This window comes from Oncorhynchus mykiss, chromosome 13 (genome assembly GCF_057628025.1).
Source record: "Oncorhynchus mykiss isolate SJ-2025 chromosome 13, ASM5762802v1, whole genome shotgun sequence".
Classification (NCBI taxonomy): Eukaryota; Metazoa; Chordata; class Actinopteri; order Salmoniformes; family Salmonidae; genus Oncorhynchus; species Oncorhynchus mykiss.
The window spans coordinates 4,933,708-4,956,589 of NC_143034.1; the positions used below are offsets into that span (position 1 = coordinate 4,933,708).

At 38.3% G+C, this 22,882-nt stretch overlaps 1 protein-coding gene across 1 annotated transcript; it reads right to left on the reverse strand.

Moving 5' to 3' along the window:
• Positions 1–1,028: 1,028 nt before the first annotated feature.
• Positions 1,029–22,574, reverse strand: LOC110511604 (uncharacterized). Its single transcript, XM_036973142.2, has 2 exons — positions 21,613–22,574; positions 1,029–3,048 (listed from the first exon to the last, which is right to left on the reverse strand). Exons 1-2 carry the CDS (start codon positions 22,298–22,300, stop codon positions 1,622–1,624), a joined length of 2,115 nt encoding a protein of 704 aa, XP_036829037.2. The 5' UTR covers positions 22,301–22,574; the 3' UTR covers positions 1,029–1,621.
• Positions 22,575–22,882: the final 308 nt, after the last annotated feature.

Below are 22,882 nucleotides of genomic sequence, written 5' to 3' on the forward strand. Positions count from 1 at the left end.
AACCTGCTCCAGGACCTCAGACTGGGGCAAAGTTTCACCTTCCAGGACAATGACCCTAACCACACAGCCAAGAGAACGCAGGAGTGGCTTCGGGACAAGTCTCTGAATGTCCTTGAGTGGCCCAGCCAGAGCCCGGACTTGAACCCGATCAAACATCTCTGGAGAGCCCTGAAAATAGCTGTGCAGCAACGCTCCCCATCCACACTGACGGAGCTTGAGAGGATCTGCAGAGAAGAATGGGAGAAACTCCAGAAATACAGGTGTGCCAAGCTTGTAGCGTCATACACAAGAAGATTCGAGTCTGTAATCGCTGCCAAAGGTGCTTCAACACAGTACTGAATAACCAATACACAATATCAGTCAAACAGACACACTTACTCATTCTGAATACTGACAATATCAGTCAAACAGACACACTTACTCATTCTGAATACTGACAATATCAGTCAAACAGACACACTTACTCATTCTGAATACTGACAATATCAGTCAAACAGACACACTTACTCATTCTGAATATTTCAGTTGTTTATTTTTAATACATTTGCAAAAGCATTTTACAAAACCAGTTTTTTGCGTTTGTCATTTTGAGGTATTGTTTGCAGATTGGGGGGGGGGGGGGGGGGGGGGAACGATTTCATACATTTTCGAATAAGGCTGTGACGTAACAAAATGTGGGAAAAAATTCAAGGGGTCTGAATACTTTCCAAATGCTCTGTATATAAGGAACGTAACAATACATCATGTATATAATGAACAGACTAGGTCTATACTGCTCCTACATGGTGTAACAATACATCATGTAGATGTATATAATGAACAGACTAGGTCTATACTGCTCCTACATGGTGTAACAATACATCATGTAGATGTATATAATGAACAGACTAGGTCTATACTGCTCCTACATGGTGTAACAATATATCATGTAGATGTATATAATGAACAGACTAGGTCTATACTGCTCCTACATGGTGTAACAATACATAGATATAGGTGTATAAAATTAACATCCACACAGTTAAAAAAAAAAATATCAGTTTACTTTTATTCAGTTAAATGTTGAAATAATCAAATCATTTTTACAAATCAGCACCTGTGTTTTATCTGATGGAAGAGTACTGATGGACATTGAGGTGTTTTATCATGTCAACAACTTATCAATGTTATCAGAACGTCATCTAATTATCACACAGCTTAATAATAACTACTACACAAATGAACTCAATGAAAAACACAACGACTAAATTCCAGAGGTTTAAGATCAGAATCAAGAAAAACACATGAATGATTAATTACATATTTTTTATTTTTTAAATAACAATATCCAAATCATATAATGAAACTTAAGGGTTTATATTTATCAAAAACAATTCATAATGAAAATCAAATACATGCAAAATCTATTCTAATTTTAGATGTGAACATGTTTTGAGAGAAAAAATTAACTAAGAACAAAAGTAAGCCTATTGTTTTTCTTACAATTCTATTTATAAATAAACCAAACCACAAAAAGTTTGTCAAAACTATAAGTCAGAACACAGCCTCTATTCGCTTATGTGATTTTCATGTCCTCTGACTGGGAAAATGTCTTTCCACACTGAGAACACTGGAAAGGATTCTATCCCGTGTGTGTTCCTTCATGCCTTTTCAGATTCACTAACTGGGTAAAACTCTTTCCACATTGGGAGCATTGGAAAGGCTTCTCTCCTGTATGTGTCATCTCATGCTTTTTCAGTGTCCCTAAAAAGGTAAAACTCTTTCCACACAAGGAGCAGTGGAAAGGCTTCTCTCCTGTGTGTATTCTCTCGTGCATTTTCAAGTTCCCTAACCAGGCAAAACTTTTTCCACACTGAGAGCATTGGAAAGGCTTATCTCCTGTGTGTGTCCGCTCATGTGATTTCAGGTCCCCTAGCTGGATAAATCTCTTTCCACAGTCTGAACAGTGGTATGGCTTCTCCCCTGTGTGTGTTCTCAAATGCATATTCAGATTCCCTAACCGGGTAAAACTCTTTCCACACTGAGAGCATTGGAAAGGCCTCTCTACAGTGTGTGTTCTCTCGTGTGATTTCAAGTCCCCTGATGAGAAAAATTTACTTTCACATTGGGAGCATTGATATGGCTTCTCTCCAGTGTGTGTTCTTTCATGCACTTTTAGATGCCCTGAGTGTCCAAAACCTTTTCCACACTGGGAGCAGTGATAAGGCTTATTTCCTGTGTGTGTCATCTCATGCATTTTCAGGTTCCCTAAATGGGTAAAACGTTTTCCACAGAAGGAGCAGTGGAAAGGCTTCTCTCCCGTGTGTGTCATCTCATGCGTTTTCAAGTTCCCTAAACGGGTAAAACTTTTTCCACAATGAGAGCATTGGAATGGTTGTTCGCCTGTGTGTATTCTCTTGTGTTTTTTCAGATGTGATGACTGCATAAATCTCTTTCCACATTGAGAGCACTGGAAAGGCCTATCTACTAAATGTGTTCTCTCATGTTTTCTCAGGTCCCCTGGTGAGAAAAAACCCTTTTGACACTGGGAGCATTGATACGGTTTCTCTCCAGTGTGTGTTCGTTCATGCACTTTTAAATGCCCTGAGTATCTAAAACCCTTTCCACACTGAGAGCATTGATACGGCTTCTCTCCTGTGTGTATTCTTTCATGCTCTTTCAGATGCGATGACTGGATAAATCTCTTTCCACACTGAGCGCATTGGAAAGGCCTCTCTAAAGACTGTGTGTGTGTTCTCTCATGTGACTTCAGGTCCCCTGGTGAGAAACATTTCTTTTCACACTGGGAGCATTGATATGGCTTCTCTCCAGTGTGTCTTCTTTCATGCACCTTTAGATGCCCTGACTGTCCAAAACCCTTTCCACACTGGGAGCAGTGATAAGGCTTCTCCCCTGTATGTGTTTTCATATGTTCTTTCAGGTGCCCTAACCGGATAAATCTCTTCCCACACTGGGAGCAGTGGTGTGCTCTTGCTGGTTTGGATGTCTCTGGGTCAGGTTCTTCTGAAGGACTCGTCCCGCTTTCAGAATGAGAGTCTGTTCTCTCTCCTGTCAAAGACAGAGTATTTGGTTAAACAGAGAGACCTGAATGAAACCTCCACATGGTAAAACTGTCTACCTATGAGGTTTAATCTAGACTCGATCCCTCAATAAAAGAGCAATGGATAAATAGACTAGTCAGTATAGGTCAGTATAGGATACATGTATTAGACCTAATGGATAAATAGACTAGTCAGTATAGGATACATGTAATAGACTAGTCAGTATAGGATACATGTAATAGACTAGTCAGTATAGGATACATGTATTAGACCTAATGGATAAATAGACTAGTCAGTATAGGATACATGTAATAGACTAGTCAGTATAGGATACATGTATTAGACCTAATGGATAAATAGACTAGTCAGTATAGGATACATGTATTAGACCTAATAGATAATTAGACTAGTCAGTATATGATACATGTAACAGACTAGTCAGTATAGGATACATGTAATAGACTAGTCAGTATAGGATACATGTAATAGACTAGTCAGTATAGGATACATGTAATAGACTAGTCAGTATAGGATACATGTATTAGACTAGTCAGTATAGGACACATGTAATAGACTAGTCAGTATAGGATACATGTAATAGACTAGTCAGTATAGGATACATGTAATAGACTAGTCAGTATAGGATACATGTAATAGACTAGTCAGTATAGGATACATGTATTAGACTAGTCAGTATAGGATACATGTATTAGACCTAATGGATAAATAGACTAGTCAGTATAGGATACATGTAACAGACTAGTCAGTATAGGATACATGTAATAGACTAGTCAGTATAGGATACATGTAATAGACCTAATGGATAAATAGACTAGTCAGTATAGGATACATGTAACAGACTAGTCAGTATAGGATACATGTAATAGACTAGTCAGTATAGGATACATGTAACAGACTAGTCAGTATAGGATACATGTATTAGACCTAATGGATAAATAGACTAGTCAGTATAGGATACATGTAATAGACCTAATGGATAAATAGACTAGTCAGTATAGGATACATGTATTAGACTAGTCAGTATAGGATACATGTATTAGACCTAATGGATAACTAGACTAGTCAGTATAGGACACATGTAACAGACTAGTCAGTATAGGATACATGTAATAGACTAGTCAGTATAGGATACATGTATTAGACTAGTCAGTATAGGATACATGTAATGGACTAGTCAGTATAGGATACATGTAATATACTAGTCAGTATAGGATACATGTAACAGACTAGTCAGTATAGGATACATGTAATAGACTAGTCAGTATAGGATACATGTAATAGACTAGTCAGTATAGGATACATGTAATATACTAGTCAGTATAGGATACATGTAATAGACCTAATGGATAAATAGACTAGTCAGTATAGGATACATGTAACAGACTAGTCAGTATAGGATACATGTAATAGACCTAATGGATAAATAGACTAGTCAGTATAGGATACATGTAATGGACTAGTCAGTATAGGATACATGTAATAGACTAGTCAGTATAGGATACATGTAATAGACTAGTCAGTATAGGATACATGTAATAGACCTAATGGATAAATAGACTAGTCAGTATAGGATACATGTAATAGACCTAATGGATAAATAGACTAGTCAGTATAGGATACATGTAATAGACCTAATGGATAAATAGACTAGTCAGTATAGGATACATGTAATAGACTAGTCAGTATAGGATACATGTAATAGACTAGTCAGTATAGGATACATGTAATAGACTAGTCAGTATAGGATACATGTAATAGACTAGTCAGTATAGGATACATGTAATAGACTAGTCAGTATAGGATACATGTAATAGACTAGTCAGTATAGGATACATGTAATAGACTAGTCAGTATAGGATACATGTAATAGACTAGTCAGTATAGGATACATGTAATAGACTAGTCAGTATAGGATACATGTAATAGACTAGTCAGTATAGGATACATGTAATAGACTAGTCAGTATAGGATACATGTATTAGACCTAATGGATAACTAGACTAGTCAGTATAGGACACATGTAACAGACTAGTCAGTATAGGATACATGTAATAGACTAGTCAGTATAGGATACATGTATTAGACTAGTCAGTATAGGATACATGTAATAGACTAGTCAGTATAGGATACATGTAATAGACTAGTCAGTATAGGATACATGTAATAGACTAGTCAGTATAGGATACATGTAATAGACTAGTCAGTATAGGATACATGTAATAGACTAGTCAGTATAGGATACATGTATTAGACCTAATGGATAACTAGACTAGTCAGTATAGGACACATGTAACAGACTAGTCAGTATAGGATACATGTAATAGACTAGTCAGTATAGGATACATGTATTAGACTAGTCAGTATAGGATACATGTAATAGACTAGTCAGTATAGGATACATGTAATAGACTAGTCAGTATAGGATACATGTATTAGACTAGTCAGTATAGGATACATGTAATAGACTAGTCAGTATAGGATACATGTATTAGACCTAATGGATAACTAGACTAGTCAGTATAGGACACATGTAACAGACTAGTCAGTATAGGATACATGTATTAGACCTAATAGATAACTAGACTAGTCAGTATAGGACACATGTAATAGACTAGTCAGTATAGGATACATGTAATAGACTAGTCAGTATAGGATACATGTAATAGACTAGTCAGTATAGGACACATGTAATAGACTAGTCAGTATAGGATACATGTATTAGACCTAATGGATAAATAGACTAGTCAGTATAGGATACATGTAATAGACTAGTCAGTATAGGATACATGTAATAGACTAGTCAGTATAGGATACATGTATTAGACCTAATGGATAAATAGACTAGTCAGTATAGGATACATGTAATAGACTAGTCAGTATAGGATACATGTAATAGACTAGTCAGTATAGGATACATGTAATAGACTAGTCAGTATAGGATACATGTAATAGACTAGTCAGTATAGGATACATGTAATAGACTAGTCAGTATAGGATACATGTAATATACCTAATGGATAAATAGACTAGTCAGTATAGGATACATGTATTAGACTAGTCAGTATAGGATACATGTATTAGACCTAATAGATAAATAGACTAGTCAGTATAGGATACATGTAATAGACTAGTCAGTATAGGATACATGTATTAGACCTAATAGATAATTAGACTAGTCAGTATAGGATACATGTATTAGACCTAATGGATAACTAGACTAGTCAGTATAGGACACATGTAACAGACTAGTCAGTATAGGATACATGTAATAGACTAGTCAGTATAGGATACATGTATTAGACTAGTCAGTATAGGATACATGTAATGGACTAGTCAGTACAGGATACATGTAATAGACTAGTCAGTATAGGATACATGTAACAGACTAGTCAGTATAGGATACATGTAACAGACTAGTCAGTATAGGATACATGTAATGGACTAGTCAGTATAGGATACATGTAACAGACTAGTCAGTATAGGATACATGTAACAGACTAGTCAGTATAGGATACATGTAATAGACTAGTCAGTATAGGATACATGTAATAGACTAGTCAGTATAGGATACATGTAATAGACTAGTCAGTATAGGATACATGTAATAGACTAGTCAGTATAGGATACATGTAATAGACTAGTCAGTATAGGATACATGTAATAGACTAGTCAGTATAGGATACATGTAATAGACTAGTCAGTATAGGATACATGTAATAGACTAGTCAGTATAGGATACATGTAATAGACCTAATGGATAAATAGACTAGTCAGTATAGGATACATGTAATAGACTAGTCAGTATAGGATACATGTAATAGACTAGTCAGTATAGGACACATGTAATAGACCTGATGGATAAATAGACTAGTCAGTATAGGATACATGTAATAGACTAGTCAGTATAGGATACATGTATTAGACCTAATGGATAACTAGACTAGTCAGTATAGGACACATGTAACAGACTAGTCAGTATAGGATACATGTAATAGACTAGTCAGTATAGGATACATGTATTAGACTAGTCAGTATAGGATACATGTAATAGACTAGTCAGTATAGGATACATGTAATAGACTAGTCAGTATAGGATACATGTAATAGACTAGTCAGTATAGGATACATGTAATAGACTAGTCAGTATAGGATACATGTAATAGACTAGTCAGTATAGGATACATGTAATAGACTAGTCAGTATAGGATACATGTATTAGACTAGTCAGTATAGGATACATGTAATAGACTAGTCAGTATAGGATACATGTAAATAGACTAGTCAGTATAGGATACATGTATTAGACTAGTCAGTATAGGATACATGTAATAGACTAGTCAGTATAGGATACATGTATTAGACCTAATGGATAACTAGACTAGTCAGTATAGGACACATGTAACAGACTAGTCAGTATAGGATACATGTATTAGACCTAATAGATAACTAGACTAGTCAGTATAGGACACATGTAATAGACTAGTCAGTATAGGATACATGTAATAGACTAGTCAGTATAGGATACATGTAATAGACTAGTCAGTATAGGATACATGTATTAGACCTAATGGATAAATAGACTAGTCAGTATAGGATACATGTAATAGACTAGTCAGTATAGGATACATGTATTAGACTAGTCAGTATAGGATACATGTATTAGACTAGTCAGTATAGGACACATGTAATAGACTAGTCAGTATAGGATACATGTAATAGACTAGTCAGTATAGGATACATGTAATAGACTAGTCAGTATAGGATACATGTAACAGACTAGTCAGTATAGGATACATGTATTAGACCTAATGGATAATTAGACTAGTCAGTATAGGATACATGTATTAGACTAGTCAGTATAGGATACATGTAACAGACTAGTCAGTATAGGATACATGTAATAGACTAGTCAGTATAGGATACATGTAATAGACTAGTCAGTATAGGATACATGTAATAGACTAGTCAGTATAGGATACATGTAATAGACTAGTCAGTATAGGACACATGTATTAGACTAGTCAGTATAGGATACATGTAATAGACTAGTCAGTATAGGATACATGTATTAGACCTAATGGATAAATAGACTAGTCAGTATAGGATACATGTAATAGACTAGTCAGTATAGGATACATGTATTAGACCTAATGGATAAATAGACTAATCAGTATAGGATACATGTAACAGACTAGTCAGTATAGGACACATGTAACAGACTAGTCAGTATAGGATACATGTAATAGACTAGTCAGTATAGGATACATGTAATAGACTAGTCAGTATAGGATACATGTAATAGACTAGTCAGTATAGGATACATGTAATAGACTAGTCAGTATAGGATACATGTAATAGACTAGTCAGTATAGGATACATGTAATAGACTAGTCAGTATAGGATACATGTAATAGACTAGTCAGTATAGGATACATGTAATAGACTAGTCAGTATAGGATACATGTAATAGACTAGTCAGTATAGGATACATGTAATAGACTAGTCAGTATAGGATACATGTAATAGACCTAATGGATAAATAGACTAGTCAGTATAGGATACATGTAATAGACTAGTCAGTATAGGATACATGTAATAGACTAGTCAGTATAGGATACATGTATTAGACTAGTCAGTATAGGATACATGTAATAGACCTAATGGATAAATAGACTAGTCAGTATAGGATACATGTAATAGACTAGTCAGTATAGGATACATGTATTAGACTAGTCAGTATAGGATACATGTAATAGACCTAATGGATAAATAGACTAGTCAGTATAGGATACATGTAATAGACTAGTCAGTATAGGATACATGTAATAGACCTAATGGATAAATAGACTAGTCAGTATAGGATACATGTAATAGACCTAATGGATAAATAGACTAGTCAGTATAGGATACATGTAATAGACTAGTCAGTATAGGACACATGTAATAGACTAGTCAGTATAGGATACATGTAATAGACTAGTCAGTATAGGATACATGTAATAGACTAGTCAGTATAGGATACATGTAATAGACCTAATGGATAAATAGACTAGTCAGTATAGGACACATGTAATAGACTAGTCAGTATAGGACACATGTAATAGACTAGTCAGTATAGGATACATGTAATAGACTAGTCAGTATAGGATACATGTAATAGACTAGTCAGTATAGGATACATGTAATAGACCTAATGGATAAATAGACTAGTCAGTATAGGATACATGTAATAGACCTAATGGATAAATAGACTAGTCAGTATAGGATACATGTAATAGACTAGTCAGTATAGGATACATGTAATAGACCTAATGGATAAATAGACTAGTCAGTATAGGATACATGTAATAGACTAGTCAGTATAGGATACATGTAATAGACCTAATGGATAAATAGACTAGTCAGTATAGGATACATGTAATAGACTAGTCAGTATAGGATACATGTATTAGACTAGTCAGTATAGGATACATGTAATAGACCTAATGGATAAATAGACTAGTCAGTATAGGATACATGTAATAGACTAGTCAGTATAGGATACATGTAATAGACTAGTCAGTATAGGATACATGTAATAGACTAGTCAGTATAGGATACATGTAATAGACTAGTCAGTATAGGACACATGTAATAGACTAGTCAGTATAGGATACATGTAATAGACTAGTCAGTATAGGACACATGTAATAGACTAGTCAGTATAGGATACATGTATTAGACCTAATGGATAAATAGACTAGTCAGTATAGGATACATGTAATAGACCTAATGGATAAATAGACTAGTCAGTATAGGATACATGTAATAGACTAGTCAGTATAGGATACATGTAATAGACTAGTCAGTATAGGATACATGTATTAGACCTAATGGATAAATAGACTAGTCAGTATAGGATACATGTAATAGACTAGTCAGTATAGGATACATGTAATAGACTAGTCAGTATAGGATACATGTAACAGACTAGTCAGTATAGGATACATGTAATAGACTAGATTAGGTCTCTCAGTATATAATACATTGTTGTTATTTGGTAGGCTACTAGATCTCAAGGGGAAATCTGCAGTTCAAACAACATCCTGCCACAGTTTTGGTATAAAGCTGAGGGATGGGGGTTAGAGAAACATAACCACTCAAATGCATTGACAGTGCTATGGATGCAAAATGATAGTTGTAACCATGTTGAGCGAATAAGTCTTTGTTTACAATTAGGCCTACATTGTTTACAAATAATGGAGGAAAAACAAGCTCAGGGTAAAAGTGTAACTATTAATCACACTTCTAACTTTGGATGCAAATAAATAACTACAAATTATTAACATTTTCTGCTATTTCCCTGTTTCAACCAGTTAATGTGGTGGTTGTATCCAGTTAATGTGGTGGTTGTATCCAGTTAATGTGGTGGTTGTATCCAGTTAATGTGGTGGTTGTATCCAGTTAATGTGGTGGTTGTATCCAGTTAATGTGGTGGTTGTATCCAGTTAATGTGGTGGTTGTATCCGTACCAGTTTTAAATCTATTTCCTGTTTCAACCAGTTAATGTGGTGGTTGTATCCATACCAGTTTTAAATTCTATTTCCTGTTTCAACCAGTTAATGTGGTGGTTGTATCCATACCAGTTTTAAATTCTATTTCCTGTTTCAACCAGTTAATGTGGTGGTTGTATCCATACCAGTTTTTAATTATATTTCCTGTTTCAACCAGTTAATGTGGTGGTTGTATACAGTTAATGTGGTGTTGTATCCATACCAGTTTTTAATTCTATTTCCTGTTTCAACCAGTTAATGTGGTGGTTGTATCCGTACCAGTTTTTAATTCTATTTCCTGTTTCAACCAGTTAATGTGGTGGTTGTATCCGTACCAGTTTTTAATTCTATTTCCTGTTTCAACCAGTTAATGTGGTGGTTGTATCCAGTTAATGTGGTGTTGTATCCAGTTAATGTGGTGGTTGTATCCGTACCAGTTTTAAATCTATTTCCTGTTTCAACCAGTTAATGTGGTGGTTGTATCCATACCAGTTTTAAATTCTATTTCCTGTTTCAACCAGTTAATGTGGTGGTTGTATCCATACCAGTTTTAAATTCTATTTCCTGTTTCAACCAGTTAATGTGGTGGTTGTATCCATACCAGTTTTTAATTATATTTCCTGTTTCAACCAGTTAATGTGGTGGTTGTATCCATACCAGTTTTTAATTCTATTTTCCTGTTTCAACCAGTTAATGTGGTGGTTGTATCCAGTTAATGTGGTGTTGTATCCATACCAGTTTTTAATTCTATTTCCTGTTTCAACCAGTTAATGTGGTGGTTGTATCCGTACCAGTTTTTAATTATATTTCCTGTTTCAACCAGTTAATGTGGTGGTTGTATCCGTACCAGTTTTTAATTCTATTTCCTGTTTCAACCAGTTAATGTGGTGGTTGTATCCAGTTAATGTGGTGTTGTATCCATACCAGTTTTTAATTCTATTTCCTGTTTCAACCAGTTAATGTGGTGGTTGTATCCGTACCAGTTTTTAATTATATTTCCTGTTTCAACCAGTTAATGTGGTGGTTGTATCCGTACCAGTTTTTAAATCTATTTCCTGTTTCAACCAGTTCATGTGGTGGTTGTATCCAGTTAATGTGGTGGTTGTATTCAGTTAATGTGGTGGTTGTATCCGTACCAGTTTTTAATTCTATTTCCTGATTCAACCAGTTAATGTGGTGGTTGTATCCGTACCAGTTTTAAATCTATTTCCTGTTTCAACCAGTTAATGTGGTGGTTGTATCCGTACCAGTTTTAAATCTATTTCCTGTTTCAACCAGTTAATGTGGTGGTTGTATCCATACCAGTTTTAAATTCTATTTCCTGTTTCAACCAGTTAATGTGGTGTTGTATCCATACCAGTTTTAAATTCTATTTCCTGTTTCAACCAGTTAATGTGGTGTTGTATCCATACCAGTTTTAAATTCTATTTCCTGTTTCAACCAGTTAATGTGGTGGTTGTATCCATACCAGTTTTAAATTATATTTCCTGTTTCAACCAGTTCATGTGGTGGTTGTATCCATACCAGTTTTAAATTCTAAGCCAATCAGATTATTTAGTTATTGACAGTTGTGTAAGTTTCCACTCATTGACAATTTCAAAAGCTGAAAAAAGAAAAAACTTGTGTTGACTCTCAAGATAAACACATTTCCCCAATATGTTTAGTACCTTGTCAGATAAAGTGATAATACTTCATGTAAAAACGAAGATGTGACTGTGTTGATAATAGATCTACTTCCTTCCACTTTCACTTGGGTAATGACTATTTCCTGCTAATGAAACAGATGGGATTTTCACGCTAACAGCCGTACCACATGTCAGTCATTATTACAGTAGCGACATAACTTGGTGAACCACAACAAGATAATAGATCTACTTCCTTCCCCTTTCATTTTTTGTTTGTGGTAACGCTGAGAAAGCTTTTGCCTTTCTTGGACCAATTCGTTTCCACATTTACAATAATTATACATTTCCGCTCTTCTCACTAACAGCTAAATGATTGCATCTTGTTATTATATTGATCTATTGGGGGCGGCAGGTAGCCTAGTGGTTATAGTGTTGGACTTGTAACCGAAAGGTTGCAAGATTAAATCCCCGAGGTGACAAGGTCTGTCGTTCTGCCCCTGTTCCTAGGTCGTCATTGAAAATAAGAACGTGTTCTTAACTGACTTGCCTAGTTAAATAAAGGTAAATAAAATGAAAAAAATATTATGGCTCTAGCCGTTTCGAATTGATTCTACAATTCAAACAGGCGATGATCCCAAACTCCCGTTCCGTTATTATATTGATATATTATGCCTCTAGCTATTAGTTTGGCGTTTCTGATTTATTCTACAATTCAAACATGGCGATGATCCCAGATATTCCACCTACACAGGAAGATGTGGATGGAAACCTTCCCTTCCATATTGTGAACTTCGGCTGTGGACAACTTTACCTGATATCACCTTTCCTACAAGAACAGCCGAGCCGCTCAGGGAATGTAGACAGGAAACAGCGCCGCTGAGATCAGGTGTTAACTCCAACAAGCTGCTTGTTACCTTCAGCCTGCTACTCTATGGGGATGTACACCCCCTCGTCCTGGCCCAAACACCACAAAGCAAGCTAAACAACGATGCCCAAACTGTGGTAAGACCGTAAGGAAGAATTCAAAAGCGGACACAGAAAATGACCTGTTTGACTGTTTCAATCGGAGAGGACTTCATTCTATCCATGTGAACGCACGGAGCCTGCTGCCGACATTAGAGGAATTAAAACCCCTCGCTTCTAACACCCGGACTGCAGTAGTTACTGTGACTGAGACATGACTCGGAGAGGACTTCATTCTATCCATGTGAACGCACGGAGCCTGCTGCCAACATTAGAGGAATTAAAACCCCTCGCTTCTAACACCCGGGCTGCAGTAGTTACTGTGACTGAGACATGACTCGGAGAGGACTTCATTCTATCCATGTGAACGCACGGAGCCTGCTGCCGACATTAGAGGAATTAAAACCCCTCGCTTCTAACACCCGGGCTGCAGTAGTTCCTGTGACTGAGACATGACTCGATGGGACACTTGGGGACGATGAGGTTGAGCTACCGGGTTATAGCGTTCATAGAATTGACCCAAAACCAAAAACAGTGACGGCATGTGTAGTTTTTTTTGTTTGTTTAAAAAAAAAAAATAGGAATGATGTGTATTTTAACTGTCGTTCAGATCTGACAATGGATGGTCTTGAGGTTGCACCGGTAGATATACTTCTTCCTAAATGTCGTCCTGTACTTGTTGGTCTGTGCTATCGGCCTTCTAAGCAGAATCATTTACTGGAATCGAATTGCTGTGATCGAAAGGTATTCTGCTTGCCGATTTCAATACAAAATGTGCAGTTACCACCCAGGAAAAGTACACTAGTAAATGCCCTGTATAATTTTAAATCAGTTATTGTTAGGAATATTATGAATAAATGAATAAACAATATTCTCATTTTAAATAGAACTGTAACTAAGTAAACTTATACTCTGTTTTTATTATATCTGATTAACAATATGAGTTCATAAGAAGGGATCGTGTGACACGGACAATATGAGTTCATAAGAAGGGATCGTGTGACACGGACAATATGAGTTCATAAGAAGGGATCGTGTGACACGGACAATATGAGTTCATAAGAAGGGATCGTGTGACACGGACAATATGAGTTCATAAGAAGGGATTGTGTGACACGGACAATATGAGTTCATAAGAAGGGATCGTGTGACACGGACAATATGAGTTCATAAGAAGGGATCGTGTGACACGGACAATATGAGTTCATAAGAAGGGATTGTGTGACACGGACAATATGAGTTCATAAGAAGGGATTGTGTGACACGGACAATATGAGTTCATAAGAAGGGATCGTGTGACACGGACAATATGAGTTCATAAGAAGGGATCGTGTGACACGGACAATATGAGTTCATAAGAAGGGATCGTGTGACACGGACAATATGAGTTCATAAGAAGGGATTGTGTGACACGGACAATATGAGTTCATAAGAAGGGGATCGTGTGACACGGACAATATGAGTTCATAAGAAGGGATCGTGTGACACGGACAATATGAGTTCATAAGAAGGGATCGTGTGACACGGACAATATGAGTTCATAAGAAGGGATTGTGTGACACGGACAATATGAGTTCATAAGAAGGGATTGTGTGACACGGACAATATGAGTTCATAAGAAGGGATTGTGTGACACGGACAATATGAGTTCATAAGAAGGGATCGTGTGACACGGACAATATGAGTTCATAAGAAGGGATCGTGTGACACGGACAATATGAGTTCATAAGAAGGGATCGTGTGACACGGACAATATGAGTTCATAAGAAGGGATTGTGTGACACGGACAATATGAGTTCATAAGAAGGGATTGTGTGACACGGACAATATGAGTTCATAAGAAGGGATTGTGTGACACGGACAATATGAGTTCATAAGAAGGGATCGTGTGACACGGACAAGGAGTAATTAAAGTTAATGAACACCATTCCAACTAGGTAGAAGCGAATGGTTTGTGGATTAAGTAAACAGATAAGGTAGTTAACCTATGGTTGAACCGACGAAACTGAGCTCTGGGGTGTTTTAGATAAGGCAGTGAGTGCATTCCTAGGTTTTCTGTTAATTAGAACTGTCAACTAAGTGGTGATCGATAATGTTGGGGGGTCAAAAGTGAATTCAGTTATGTTGTGTGTCCTGTGCTAGGGGGGTCAGAATAAACTTAGAATGAACTTTTAAAGTTCCCTTTGAACGGGTCGGGATTCATTTTTAGAAGTAATGAAATGACGTCATGTTATTGTATATAAACTGTTGCTCGTGGTAACGTGGCAGCGCGCTCCGAGAATAAATTCTGTTACCTATTATTGATAAGACTGGTCTCCGTCTATTTTATGCAAACAAGAACCTTACAAATTCTCATAAAATAGATTAAGGGAATTCAATTAATGTAAACACATTGGCATCATTTATTACAGTAACAGTTATTTGGACTAAAACAACTGATTGTTGAACCAACCCGGGTGTGTATTGACTGTAAATCAACTGAATTTGTATCAGATCAAGAGAACGTCTGTCAGTCAGAGGAGTCTTAAGTATTTGGTTTTAGTGATCATATGGTAAACTGCTGTACCCGTAAGACATCCAAACTAAAGGCAGGTAATGAAAACATGAAGGTACTGTCTATGACACAATACTCAAAAGAACGTTTTGTAGAGGTCCTTGGAATTTTGGATTGGTCTCATGTACTAAACTGTGACGATGCAGATTAAGCTTGGTATCTTTTTTAAAAGATCTGTTTCTGTCTGCACTCGACTCTCTGGTTCCGATGAAACAAATTCAGAATCAAAACAGCGGTCAGTGAGAAATGGATCACTTCCCGAGATCTTAGACCTCATAAGGAAAAAGGGATCGCTACCTGGCCAGATTCAGAAGGACAAAATCTACAACAAGATGATGGCGGTTATATTAACTGTAGAAACCAGGGAAGATACAAAATGGATAAGGCCAAATCCAAACACTATATAGATGCCGTTAATGACAACTTAAACTCTTCCACAGTTTGAGGCTGATGTAAAGGACATTGGCCCAGAAACTCTTCCACAGTTTGAGGCTGATGTAAAGGACATTGGCCCAGAAACTCTGCACAAGGTAAAAACCCTTTAGGTCTGGATATTGATGATGTTTTATGTTATGACCAGGCAAAGGTTGCAAATTATTTACATATTTTTTTTAACCACTATAGCCTCATCTCTGGTTAAGAAGTTACCGACCTTCTCTGGACACTATGACCAGTCTTTCATTACCAACTTTTTACCATAGCAAAGGTATGTTTGAGTTGTGCATGATAACAGGACCAAGTTAACAATCTACGATGCTTAAAGAGCACCAACAAAAGCAACTGGACTGGATAACCTTCCTGCAAGGTTCATATGTCACTGCTAAAAGGATAACACATATTTGTAAACCTTTCTATTAGTAGTGGTACATTTCCCAAGGATCTCAAAACAGCCCAGGGGCGGTTCCACTCCACAAGAAGAGCATGTAGGAAACTACAGGCCTGTGTCAATCCTCGGCACCTCATCCAAAACAGCCCCGGGGCGGTTCCACTCCACAAGAAGAGCATGTAGGAAACAACAGGCCTGTGTCAATCCTCAGCACCTCATCCAAAAACAGCCCCGGGGCGGTTCCACTCCACAAGAAGAGCATGTAGGAAACAACAGGCCTGTGTCAATCCTCGGCACCTCATCCAAAGTTGTTGAGAGATTTGTTTTTGTAATCAACTTGAGGGATAAAACTTCTTTATGAACTCCAGTCTGGCTTCATTCCGGATTCACGGATGACTTGCCTTATCCACCTTTTTTTTTGACCACATCAAGCAGGAAAGTGAGAAGGGGGAACTATACAGGTATGGTCACGTTAGACTCGCAGAAAGCTTTTGACACTGTGGACCAATGACATTCTCCTTGATGAAACTGACATACATGTACTCATTACTGTATCTGGCATATCATTAACGTATATAAGAAATAAGAGAGGCCCTAAAACGGATCCCTGCGGTATTCCATAAAATATTTATCTGGCCTCTGACATCACCAATATTACATACTTGTGTTCTGTTGGTCATATAAGACCTAAACCAATTCACTGCTACATAGTTTAGACCCATGCATGTCAGTTTGTCAAAAATACTTATTTTCCACCATAATTTGCAAATAAATTCATAAAAAATCCTACAATGTGATTTTCTGGATTTTCTTTCCTCATTTTGTCTGTCATAGTTGAAGTGTACCTATAATGAAAATTACAGGCCTCTCTCATCTTTTTAAGTGGGAGAACTTGCACAATTGGTGGCTGACTAAATACTTTTTTGCCCCACTGTATACAGTAGCAACATAACTTGGTGAACCTCAACAAGATAATAGATCTCAGCTTAAATGGTTGGCTTATTTTACTGTTAAATAAGCCTTGCATTGTTATACATAAATGTTATCTTATTTTACTGTGAAATAAGCATTGCATTGTTATACATAGATGTTATCTTATTTTACTGTGAAATAAGCCTTGCATTGTTATACACAGCTACTGTTGATGTCATTATCTGCCGAGAAAGTTTTCTTGCTGTATCATAACTGGCCACATACTATGAGAGATACACAGATGAACTAAAAACTACTAGCACCGCAAACACTCAGAACAAAAGAGAGAGCAGCAATGTCTGGACTTTTCTGTCTCCCTCTTCAAGTCCCCCTTTCTGAGAACAAGTGACAGGCAGAATTCCACACTCCAGAAATCAGTATTTTAGTCTATGATTGCCATGTGAGTGCACAACAACAACAAAAAAAATCTGTGAAAATAAATTAATGACAGTACCAAAAACCACCAAAGTTTATGTATTCAAATCTTAAATAATGTCAGGTTGGTTTTCACAGCTGTTCCACAAGGTGTTCATTACTGTGAGCTCTAAGTTATCCTGACTAGTCCAGGGACCTACAACAGAGACGTATCTGAGCTATGTGAGATCATAATAGACTGTTGAAATGATATTATTTCAGTGTAGATGAGGGAAGGGCAGGTTAAATTAAAAACATCACAGCCAGACAAGCCAGTGTGTGAATTAAATGGATTTGCATATGAATGGAGTGGAAATTAGCTGACTTCCTGGTCTGTAAGGTAAGTGACTTTAATGTGTCAAGCAGATGACTCCTCATCCTCTCTCTCCTCTCCCTGACTTCCTGGTCTGTAAGGTAAGTGACTTGAATGTGTCAAGCAGATGACACGTTCTCTTTGCCATTTACAAAACGTAGCAACGTTTAAGACATGGACTTCATGTTGAAATGTTTACAACGTGGCAAAAAAATAGTTTGAATTAATGTTTTCATTTTTTTAGCTAAACTAAACAGCAAAATTGTAGCGGAAATCAGCCTTGTTAGCATAGCAATGATGAAAATAACGTAATTTAGGCTGCAAAATTCTAATCATTAGGTCATCGCACCGTTGATATAGCAACGGACGCTAATAGTTAATCGAATCCCATTGTGATGTAGAGGGGGACGCTATTTGGCCTGGGGACATTATTTGGCACGACAGGCCCTTAGGTTTATTACTGCTGATGGTTCTAGAACTCAGCATTGGACCCTTAGGTTTATTACTGCTGATGGTTCTAGAACTCACCATTGGGCCCTTAGGTTTATTACTGATGATGGTTCTAGAACTCACCATTGGGCCCTTAGGTTTATTACTGCTGATGGTTCTAGAACTCACCATTGGGCCCTTAGGTTTATTACTGCTGATGGTTCTAGAACTCACCATTGGGCCCTTAGGTTTATTACTGCTGATGGTTCTAGAACTCACCATTGGGTCCTTAGGTTTATTACTGCTGATAGTTCTAGAACTCACCATTGGGCCCTTAGGTTTATTACTGCTGATGGTTCTAGAACTCACCATTGGGCCCTTAGGTTTATTACTGCTGATGGTTCTAGAACTCACCATTGGGCCCTTAGGTTTATTACTGCTGATGGTTCTAGAACTCACCATTGGGCCCTTAGGTTTATTACTGCTGATGGTTCTAGATCTCACCATTGTGTTTCGTATCAAAAAGTGGGTTGGGCCTCTTTGTATGCAAAGAGAGCATTTTCTTGTGTTTATCTACAAAGCACTCATGTAGAAACTTCCTATGTATCTATCATCATGAATTACATTTAGACCAACAGAATGACCGAACCTGGTCTCAGGCTTGGATAACCCTGGGGGCTCCTTCGGTCTCAACAGAGTTGGATAACCCTGGGGGCTCCTTCGGTCTCAACAGAGTTGGGTAAAAAGATGATTTTAGGTTTTTTGCACCCTTCATATGGAACAAATTCACAGAGCTCTCTGATATGAGATGTTCTGTTCCACAGAGGGCCTGTGTGGTGGTTCTTATCCACAGAGGGTCAGTGTGGTGGTTCTTATCCACAGAGGGCCTGTGTGGTGGTTCTTATCCACAGAGGGTCAGTGTGGTGGTTCTTATCCACAGAGGGCCAGTGTGGTGGTTCTGTTCCACAGAGGGCCAGTGTGGTGGTTCTTATCCACAGAGGGCCAGTGTGGTGGTTCTGTTCCACAGAGGGCCAGTGTGGTGGTTCTTTCCACAGAGGGCCGGTGTGGTGGTTCTGTTCCACAGAGGGCCAGTGTGGTGGTTCTTATCCACAGAGGGCCAGTGTGGTGGTTCTTATCCACAGAGGGCCGGTGTGGTGGTTCTGTTCCACAGAGGGTCAGTGTGGTGGTTCTTTCCACAGAGGGCCGGTGTGGTGGTTCTTATCCACAGAGGGCCAGTGTGGTGGTTCTGTTCCACAGAGGGCCAGTGTGGTGGTTCTTATCCACAGAGGGCCAGTGTGGTGGTTCTGTTCCACAGAGGGCCGGTGTGGTGGTTCTGTTCCACAGAGGGCCAGTGTGGTGGTTCTTATCCACAGAGGGCCAGTGTGGTGGTTCTTATCCACAGAGGGCCGGTGTGGTGGTTCTGTTCCACAGAGGGCCAGTGTGGTGGTTCTTATCCACAGAGGGCCAGTGTGGTGGTTCTTATCCACAGAGGGCCGGTGTGGTGGTTCTGTTCCACAGAGGGCCAGTGTGGTGGTTCTTATCCACAGAGGGCCAGTGTGGTGGTTCTTATCCACAGAGGGCCGGTGTGGTGGTTCTGTTCCACAGAGGGCCAGTGTGGTGATTCTTATCCACAGAGGGCCAGTGTGGTGGTTCTGTTCCACAGAGGGCCAGTGTGGTGGTTCTTATCCACAGAGGGCCAGTGTGGTGGTTCTTATCCACAGAGGGCCGGTGTGGTGGTTCTGTTCCACAGAGGGCCAGTGTGGTGGTTCTTATCCACAGAGGGCCGGGGTGGTGGTTCTGTTCCACAGAGGGCCAGTGTGGTGGTTCTTATCCACAGAGGGCCAGTGTGGTGGTTCTGTTCCACAGAGGGCCGGTGTGGCGGTTCTGTTCCACAGAGGGCCGGTGTGGTGGTTCTTATCCACAGAGGGCCAGTGCGGTAGTAGATTTTTGTTCTAACCAATCAGTAACAACGAATCAAGTCTTGATTGAAGTCTATGATTGGTTTATAAGTTGAATCGGGTGTGTACTGGTTGTTCTCTGCGGATGTGATTGGACACCCCTTGTGATGAGTGCTACTTCCATGACGAATAGTAATAAATTATTTAAGTAACTTCAGGGGGCGGTGATTATCATTCAAGATCACATAACAAAATGTATGTTTTTAACAATTGGATTTTTTTTTAAAATTTTTAAATTGATTATATTTTAAAATGTATTATTTAATGGGTATGGCTATTAAACCCAGTCTGGACATTTCACATATTTTATTTATAAAACTAAACACGAACGATTCATCATTAATTTTAGCTCGACTTTCTTTTCAGGAACATTAGGACTGTATATGTTAGAAATGTCTACATTTAGATTTGTGTGGGCTTAATGTACAACTTAACCTATAGTATTGGTTCTGATGGGGAACTGTGACAGTTGAACTAAAGCTCGTGGGGCATTTATAAATGAGGCTATATTTAAACAATAAGGCCCTGGGGGGGTGTGGCCAATATTCCACGTCTGTGGGCTGTTCTTAAGCACGACGCAACGCGGAGTGCCTGGATACAGCCCTTAGCCGTGGAATATTGGCCATATACCACAAACACCCGAGTTGCCTTATTGTTATTATAAACTGGTTACCAACGTAATTAGAGCAGTAAAATGTATGTTTTGTCATACCCGTGGTATACCACGGCTTTCAGCCAATCAGCATTCAGGGATCCAACCTCCCAGTTTATAATCTCCAAGAAAGAATGGCTAGGCCTATATATCACTAGTTTAACCGTTTAAAAAACCGCAAGGACCAATCGCAGAATCCTTCAGTAAAGAACAACATTCATGTGTAGAACGTCAATAGAATGCCCCTTAAAAACCACACATTAGTTCAACAACTGCAGAGTTCGTGCCCCCTGTTTTTAAGACAATACTCACTGGTGTTAATCAGATCTTCTGTCTCCTCCTCCTCCTCCCCTCCTCCTTCTTCTTCTTCTTCTTCCTCCTCCTCATCATCCTCTTTCACTCCCAAAACGTCTTCCTTCTCCTCTTTTATTGAGATAGCATCCTCTTCCTCTTTCACTCCAAAATGTTCGCTCTCTTCTTTCAGTATAACATCCTCCTCCTCTTTTTTCAATGTGATATCTTCCTCTTCCTCCCTTTTCATTATCGAAGCTTCCACCTCCTCCTCTTCCACTGTGACAGCCTCCTCTTCCTCCTTTTTAATTCTGAAAGCTTCTACCTCCTCCTCTTCCACTGTGACAGCCTCTATCCCCTCTTCCTCTTTCACTCCAAATCGTTCTTTCTCTTCTTTCACTGTAACATCCTCCTCCTCTTTTTTCAATGTGATATCTTCCTCTTCCTCCTTTTTCATTCTGAAAGCTTCTACTTCCTCTTCTTCCACTGTGACAGCCTCTATCCCCTCTTCTGGCCCAAAATGTTCTTTCTCTTCTTTCACTGCAACATCCTCCTCTTCCTCCTTTTTAATTCTGAAAACGTCTTCATCTCCTTTCACTGTAACACCCTCATCTTCTTCTTTCACCACAATGTTCAGCCCCAGAGCTTCGGTCTCCGTGCAACAAACCTCCTCTTCTTTAGCAGAGGGGGAATAATTTAATGAGCTCATGGTCGGAGATATTAGCTAGCTATTTAGCATTAGCGACTATCCTAGTGCTAGGCTCAGTTTCAATCTTAACAGGTTTGCAAATGTATTGAGCAAATTAGGTCAAACTTAACCAGTAGATACGTAAACAGACGTGTGTTTAAAACACTAAGATTAGTTAATGTTCACAAAAATGGCCTATGACCGTCAATGTTTCGGTTTATTGTTGGCTATCAAGCTACTGAGGTGGTTGAAAGAATAGCTTTGTTGACCGCTGCGAAGCAGGCAAGAAGACCTAAGTACGTCCGGGTCACAGGTTTTTGGAATCCTTTAGGATAAGAGTCCCATCCTGTTTACTTTGAAAATGAATAATTATGGCGAAAATTATGGAAAATGTGCACAATTATGGATATATTTTGTACTATCTGTCATTAAAAGACTAATCAGTGTTGAGTTCGAGACCGACTCAAGACCGAGACTGGGAGGGGGGCGAGTGGTCCGAGACCGAGTCGAGTCCAATTCAGGACCATGATTGTAATTTTGTCAAATCGCTACCATAATAAAGAGTTCAAAATGTTCCGTGTTTCTGTGTTCATATTTCAGAAC